Source organism: Lissotriton vulgaris, chromosome 6 (assembly GCF_964263255.1).
Source record: "Lissotriton vulgaris chromosome 6, aLisVul1.2, whole genome shotgun sequence".
NCBI lineage: Eukaryota > Metazoa > Chordata > Amphibia > Caudata > Salamandridae > Lissotriton > Lissotriton vulgaris.
The window spans coordinates 786,752,931-786,761,476 of NC_141694.1; the positions used below are offsets into that span (position 1 = coordinate 786,752,931).

The 8,546-nt window shown below is 44.4% G+C and overlaps 1 protein-coding gene across 1 annotated transcript; it reads left to right on the forward strand.

The window, feature by feature from the left end:
* The first annotated feature begins 763 nt into the window (after positions 1-763).
* CCR6 (C-C motif chemokine receptor 6) lies at positions 764-2,455 on the forward strand. Its single transcript, XM_086925274.1, has one exon. The coding sequence runs from the start codon at positions 764-766 to the stop codon at positions 1,898-1,900; it is 1,137 nt and encodes a 378-aa protein (XP_086781400.1). The 3' UTR covers positions 1,901-2,455.
* The last annotated feature ends 6,091 nt before the right edge of the window (positions 2,456-8,546 follow it).

Genomic DNA, 8,546 nt, shown 5'->3' on the forward strand with positions numbered 1-8,546 from the left:
CGAGTTACTTTTCTAGGCTGAAGAGGTCACACCCACAGGAGCTTTGACATTTTCAGCTCAGACAGCCGAGACCTGCACCTTTGGGGCATGTCTTATCTCCTGGCTGCCTGACCTGAACAAGAAGAGTGTCTGTCAGGGTGACCTTTGTTCAGCCTGACAGACACTCTTCTTGCTGGGAAAATGGTGTGTGGGGGAGGGTTGAGTGGCCTCGCCTCTAATAAGAACAGGCCATGGCTGATAAGTCTATATTGAGTAATTTTACACTCGGATTTTATGAATAGCCAAAGTAGTAAAGTTACTCAGAAATGTAAGACTAAAGTTACACATATAATTTACTCAAAAGTGTAACTTACCTCCGTGAGTAGCCTTGAGTGTCTGAAATCTCGGAATAATCATTTTCACTATCTTAATTGCCTTTTTTCGCATTTTTTACAATAAAAAATGTCTTGATGACCGATGATTGATCAAATAAACATCACTTCTGATCTGTCATATGTCAATTGAAAACCATTTAGAACACAGCATGTTGTGAAAGTTTGATATAATATAGGCCAAACTAGAGAGCTAGAGTTATTTAAATTGTAAAAGCTTTGAATCAGTTTAAGATGTATTTTGTATCTTTTTCATTTGTATTATACATAGGAAAGGTTCAACAAGCACAAGTAGTGGATCTTAGGTGTACTGCTTTGTACAACATGCAAGTAGACTGGAGGTAACGTTGCACAGTATAACTCACTGTTTTTTTCCTTTTCAGTACGCCAAGATGAGCTTTCCGCCTGCAACATACCATGAAACATCAAGTTCTGGCATGCATATTACATCACCTGAATATTCAGAATCATATGAATATCCAACCTACGATTATGATTTTAATTCGATGCCATGTAACAAAGAGGAAATCAGGGCATTTTCAAAACTATTACTGCCCGTCATATATTCGTTAATCTGCATCGTAGGGTTTGTGGGTAATATTTTCGTGGTGCTGACTTTCACATTTTATAAGAGAACCAAGTCAATGACAGACATATACCTTTTAAACATGGCCGTCGCAGACATACTGTTTGTTCTGACTATCCCGTTCTGGACAGTGTATCGCGCCAAAGAATGGATCTTTGGTGATTTTATGTGCAAACTTGTCCAAAGTGTCTACAAAATCAACTTTAACTGCAGCATGCTGCTATTGGCATGCATAGGCATTGATAGATATATCGCTATTGTGCAGGCCACACGGTCATTCCGGTGTCGAGCAATAATGTTGACATACAAGCGAATCATATGCGTGTTTGTCTGGATATTCTCAGTCCTACTCACCAGTGTAACATATGTCTTCAATACAGTCTACACACACAACAACATCAATGGAATCAAAAGGGTCTGTGAACCCCAATACAAGGTAGGGGCGGCCGGGACATGGAAAATACTGAGCTTGAGTACTCAAGTACTTTTGGGGTTTTTCCTTCCTTTTCTAATCATGGTCTTTTGCTACTCCTTGATTGTCAAAACCCTACTGCAAGCGCACAATTCTCAAAGGCACAAGGCCATACGCGTTGTCATTGCAGTTGTGGTTGTATTCCTGGCTTGTCAGATACCCTACAATATCGTGATCATAGTAAAAGCAGCAAAACTCTCCAATGAGTGCGCCGATCAAAAACTACTGGCCTATGCTCAGTTGATCACTGAAGCTTTGGCCTTTCTCCACTGTTGCCTAAATCCCGCGCTCTATGCTTTCGTGGGGGTGGAGTTTAGAAATTACTTTCTGAAGATCACGCGAGACATCTGGGGCTCTAGCAAGAAGTATATGACAGGGAGACGCTCTTTAAGGTTATCTTCTGATGTATATCTTTCTCGGGGCACCAGTGAGGTCTACGAGGATAGACACATCTCATCTTTTACCATGTAAATCCTCTGCAGTCACAGCAAAGCTTCATTTGCCAGCGAAACCAAGAAGTGTTGATCTGAATGAAAACTACAGTAGTTAGTTTTGTTTGCTACTGATAATCCAGTACTAATCTGTTCAGTACTCACTAGGAAATATTAAAGACACAAAGCACAATTGTTTCTGAAAACTTAGATTCCCTGTGGGTGATGCGTACAACCAGCGAGTGACAGAGCACTGCATTTTGTTTTACTTTCGCTTTGTCTGTTCCCCCATGACGGGGGCACCATGACACCCATGTGCACAGAATCACAATTACAACTGGAATACGTGACCCCTGCTCTGTGCGCTCTGTCAAGAGGCCAAGGATTGGATGGCCATGCATTCTGACCCACTGACAGGCACTGTGAGAAACTTGCTGTGCCTTCAGTAACACCTCCAGAGATTTTAATCATGGCCAGTTAAAAACACCTGGTACAGCTCAGTCCAACGTATGCAATATACAAGCGTACCGTGCCATATAAAGTAATTTCTAAAGCAGCATCCAGGAAATAGCTAACACTCAAGTGAATGCAGCTATTAACTAAAATGTTAAAAATGATAACATGTACTTACCTCAATTGCCTCCAGTGCATCCTTAAACACAGTGATCACCTTCTTGCCCGCTATTATACTGGTTCTGCAAAGACTATCCCCCAGATTCATCAAGAACACATTTTGCGATTCCTTAATAGCGAAAAATACCGATTCGCTATTAAGGAATAGCAAAATGCTATTCATCAAGAAATCTCTTCAAAAATAGCGATTTCTAATAATTCCTTAATTGCGACTCGCAAATTGCGAGTCGCAATTAAGGAATATCTCCCCATTCATTCCTATGGGCCTTGAGGCCCATAGGAATAAATGGGAAGAGATTCTCAATTTGCTAATCGCAATTAGCGATTCGCAAATTGAGATTGCCATTTCAAGGGTGCAGGGGTGTCCAAAGGACACCCTGTTCCACCCCTGAAATTGATGTGTGCACATGTGTTGCGCACACACATGCCCTTAGGGCATGTGTGTGCGCAACATGAAACTTTGAAAAATGCACTTTAGTGCATTTTTCAAAGTTTTTGCTATTTACCACTTAGTTAGACTTCGCGGTAAATAGCGGCCCCAGATTGCGAATTCGCAATTTTTAAATGGTTCATGAATTGCATTTAAGGAATCTCAAATTGAGATCCCTTAAATGCAATTAATCGCAATTTAGCGATTTCTAGATTTGTGATTTTTGCATTTGGGATGATGAATCCCAAATGCAAAAATAGCTCTCGCAAAGGGCCAGATTCTCAGAATCTGGCCCTTTGCGAGCTGATTTAGGCTTGATGAATCTACCTGTATGCCCTTTTGAAACCTGGAGCACTGTCAGGGAGGGCCAAGGGCAGCTGCTGGCACAGGGAAGGAGTTTCTGCAGCTCTATAGAAGCCCCCCGCCCCTCCTCGCTGCTCCCTGACAAGGCACTTTGCCCCAGAGTTGGAGTTCAGTTTTCCCACCAAAACGCAGCCTGCATGTTCAGTCCAGGATGCGACACCGTGGCCAGAGTGCAGAGTCCCAGAGTAGAGCCAACTAACCTAACCAGTGCAGGAGTTGCTCTTCTGCTGTTCATAATAGTAATCAGCATGATAATAGTGCCAGGGTTGATTTCAAAAGGCCAACCCTGCTGTCCTATTGAGACTGGGGGCCTGTGTCTGCACTCCATCTGGCTGTCTAACACAGTTCAGGTTGGAGAGGTCTGAAGTACGGATGGCGGGCTGGCTGTTGCAAGATAGCAGGCCAATCCGACATGCGCACTTTAAACTTTATGCAGATTTGTCCTCCTGCCAGTCAGCAGGAATGGTCTCACCCCTGCCCTCACACTTGGGCTGGACCAGCACACTTGTGTACTTCACCCCTTCTGTGATCTGTGTTGTTCTCTCCCTCATGTGCTTGTCGCCCGACACTGTGCTGTTCCCTTCCTGTATGCTTTACCCTTCATCCTGTGTTGTTCTGTCCTAGTTGTACTTCTCCCTGGCCCTCCTCTGCTCTTTCTCTCGTTCGCTTCTCCCCCAGCCCCACCTTGTTCTCTACCTGGTATGCTTCTCCCTGCGCCCTGCATGTTATTCTCTCCCTCGTTTGCTTCTCCTGGCCAAGCACTCCCTGCTGTTATTTCTTCTTCTACTTCATCATATGCTTATTCCCGTTGCTCTCTCTCATTCTGTGTTGCACTCTTCCATGTGTGGTGCTTTCTCCTTCCTCTTCCTCCCGCACCTCCACTCCTACTCCTTATTTTGTACCTTTGCACCCCCTTCACCTTTTGCACAAAACAATGTTCTTACCTTCTGCCAGGCGAACTGTCTGTGCACTTGGAGTCAAAACTAACTAGGCCACCAAAGAAAGTATCTGAACCCTCAGTGCCTATAGTGCACAAAGTATCAGAGCTGTGATGATGCTTCTCTGGAGCCGAACTGCAGAGTCTGAACTTAACCTACAAATGATATGATTTATTTTACTGCATTTTCATGTGTTACATCACGTTTTGCAATCTCACAATCCATTATGCAGTAATCTTAGGTTCTATTTGTTAGTGAATTGCAACTAAAGCAGTTATAGCACATATAAATAACGTCTCAACAGTTAAGATAAAATCCCAGTCATACATATGAGCCAGTAGTGAATCCTGAGATTATACAGATTTGGTGTTAAAGTGTAAATATGTACGACAGTATTCTGCTTTCGGTGTGGGGGTGTCCCTGTTGCATCTGCCACATGCTTGTCCATTTCATAAGTCTTGAACACATGTAATCTATTGTTGCCCCTTTCATGGCGGGCGTTCATCTGGAGGGAATCTTAGCCTCCTGAGCCATAGTTCCTGCTCGTCCATTAGTCTGGGGTCAGTCCTGACTAGCTTCTTTTAAGCTCCCTTGGCTACTCCCCCCTTTTTTCCCAGGTTAACACCAGAACCTGGGCTTCTATGGGAATTCTCAAGGGCATATTATCAAGCCCATTATCGCCGCTTTAGCGGCAGTTTCCTGCCAATAAAAGCGGCGATAATGTATCGCCCTTGCTTGATAATATGGCCCTAAGTTCTTTTCCTGGGGGTTTGTCAGTTGATGCAGAGCTAATGAATAAAAGTATTGTGGTCTCCTTGTGTCAATAAAGCTAAAATAACATTTGATGACTTTGCATTCTGGCTATTTTGCTTCTTTTACTGGTTCTCCACAATTTGTTTCTTCTATAGAGTCACAAGTCAATATCCTGTACTATATTTCTAGGACCTTGATTAGAACCATGACAAAATATGTTTCTAAACTATGCTTAAACAATTCACATAATTTGGTCCCTCCTTAAACCCTTTGTTTTCTTTCAACCTTTCTACCATGATCACGATTTCAAGTAGACCAATGGCTTGGAGAAAACGAAAATTTATTTTCAGAAAACACAAAATAGCGATACTTCCCAATCCAAGATGAGAAGAGTGGATGTATCACTATAGAGACACTATCAATAGAAAACCATGACCATGGTGCAGTAACTTTATTTTCTACGCATTGGATATTCTATAGTCACTACTAGTATTTTACTAGTAATGACAGCAGCAAGTGGAAGAGAGCAATATTCAGAAGCGAGTGGTCCTAGCATTTCTCTTGGAAGGGGAACAACAACCTATAGGGTGAAAAAGAGACTCCTTCATTGGATCATATAATGTATAGGGAATCATAGTTTCATTTCTTATGTCTTCCATATTAGACACATAGTAATACATTTTATTTTTTATGTTTCTTTTTATTGAGAAAACAAGCAGGGCATATACAAAACATAGGAATGCAAAGACTTTACGAGGGTCGAGCATCATATCTTCAAATGTTACAATAAACAACATAGTGAGGGGGGAGAGGACACAGAGGAACATCAAAAGTAATCAATAAAAATAAGGGGTCAGGGGGAAAGTGAAATAACAAGGACCGCGGTAACTGGTGGTACACATATATCCCCTCTATATCTATTCCAAGGGCCCCAAATCTCGCTCCATTTCCGGGGGTGCTCCCGAGCCAAGTACACTGTTTTCTCTCGGAACATACACCAATCCATGTTTTTTACCCATACGTCAAGCGTAGGAGGCTTCTGGGACCCCCACAACTGCGCAATGTTCCGTTTGGCAATCATGGCCCCTAGAGTCACCCACTGGGTTTATGCCACATTAGGATCAGTAGGCTCCCAGACATTCAGTAAACAGCGTCTGGCCTCTGGTAAGAGAGCCACACCCGTGATCTCCTGCATTACCGCATGTACTCTGCTCCAATAGTCAGACACTTCCCGACATTCCCAGATGATATGGAGGAACGTCCCCAGTTGACCACAACCCATCCGACACAGATCTTTCTCAGATAGCCCCATCCGAACCAAATGGGGGCCCGTGACGTATACTGTATGCAATATTTTTAGCTGAACCAGTCTCAATCGCGCTGGAATCGCGACCTCCTTTGGAGAGGAGATCGCCGACTGCCAGTCCTCGTCATCAAGCTCAAGGCCGTCAAGGGTCCACTGATCACGCAGCTGCAATAAAAGGTCCGCTCTATGATTAATCAATTTCTTGTACACTAGGGATATAGTGCTATCAGGCATATGACCATCCAAGATACGATCCTTTAATGGGGTAGATTCCGGAATCTCTTCCCCTTCTGAGAAAACAGAAGTCAGTGCATGTCTAATCTGAGCATAACAAAAGTATTCCGTCCCTCCCAATTCATACTCGGTCTGCAAGGCAGCAAATGATTTCACCTGTCCCTTCACCCATATGTCTCCGACCTTGGAGATACCAATAAGATCCCACTTGTCGAACCCTTTAGTGTTCCACAGTTTGCCGAACTGCTCTGAGCCGAAAAGTGGGGTAGCCAGAGTTAAACGGTCCTTCCACCCAAATGAACTGGTAGCATCACGCCAGACCCGCACAGCAGTCCTGGTCAGTCCCGTCAAAGCCTTCATCACTGACTTAGAATACAGCGCTCTATAATAATTGCCACCAGGTAATAACCACCTATCCATGGCGAAACCAGGATTCAACACAGGGCCATACATACCTTGGTTAATGGCTGCCAACTGCGATGCCCAATAATATCTCTTAATATCAGGGACAGCGATGCCCCCATCATACCATGGGAGCGTTAATTTAGCTAGTGCAATACGCGGTCTGCCTTCCCATAATAACTTCCTCTGCAAATCCTCCACCAAACGAAAGTAACTAGCCGGAACAATATCCAGCGTGTTCTGAAGGGCGTACAAAAAACGAGGGAGCGACATCATTTTAAAAAGGGCCGCCCGCCCAAGCATAGATAATGGGAGTTTTTGCCAGCCCTCAACATCTCGCCTTAATCGAGTCAAGGGAGGGAGAAGGTTCCTCACGTATCAAATCATAGAGTCAATGGAAATATAAATTCCAAGATATTTGAATCCCTCTTGTGCTATTTGGATAGGACAGTTATGGGGCAAGATCGGTATCTCGCCGCTGAGAGCGTAAACATAGGATTTCGCCCAATTAATGACCAAACCAGAGTTTCTTCCGAAGGAGGCCAGAACATCGCAGAGTACCATTAATGATTTCTTGAGGGAGGTCAAATACAGTAGAATGTCATCCGCATATAAGGAAATACGATCCTCACATTGCGGCGACCAATAAATTCCCCTCATCGAGGGCTCCCAGCGGATCCACGCCGCGAGAGGCTCGAGAGCTAACGTAAATAAAAGAGGAGATAATGGGCAACCCTGACGAGTACGTCGCCCGAGACAAAACGGCTCCGATACGCGACCATTAACTACGATCTGGGCAAGAGGGTCTGCAGAGAGAAGGCGTACCCAGCTAATGAAATCTGAACCGAAACCAAATTGAGTTAGTACCGCCCACAGATACGGCCATTCAACAGTATCGAACGCCATTGTGGCGTCCAATGACGCCAAAATGGCCGTCTCACGTAGCGTCGAGGCCCTCGCAAGGACCCCATGAAGACGCCTAAGGTTAAGTGCTGTATTTCTGTGTGGAATAATGCCAGACTGGTCTGGGTGAACCAGATCGCCAATAACCTTTATCAACCTATTAGCCAACAACTTAGCTAGAATCTTAGGTGCAGAATTCAACAGTGAGATCGGCCGATACGAGGCACATCTATTCTTCGGTTTTCCCTCCTTGTGGATTACGACTATCGAAGCCAATCTCTGATCACGGGGGAGAAGACCACGATCCCGGGACTCCAAGAACATGTCTTTTAAGTACGGGGCAATCCTATCCGGTCGAAGCTTATATAGTTCAATCGGTACACCATCGGGACCCATCGCTTTACCTGAATTCAGGGAGCGCATTGCCAATGCTACTTCGTCAGCAGAGATCTTACTATCCAGGAGGTCCCGGTCCGCCACGGACAGACACAGGAGCGCGATGTCTCGCAACAACAAGCATGAATCTTCCTCCGGTCTATCCGACACGGAAGAGTAAACAGAGCTCCATCTTCCATCTCAATTTCGGGTACCACACGACTAGCTCTGTCTTTCCTATCCAACCATGCAATGAATTTACCAGCTTTATCCCCAACATCATAAATGCGCCCCTGTTGTTCCCGACTAAGAGCCTTCGTACCATCCGTTACCAACGTTCTATAATCCG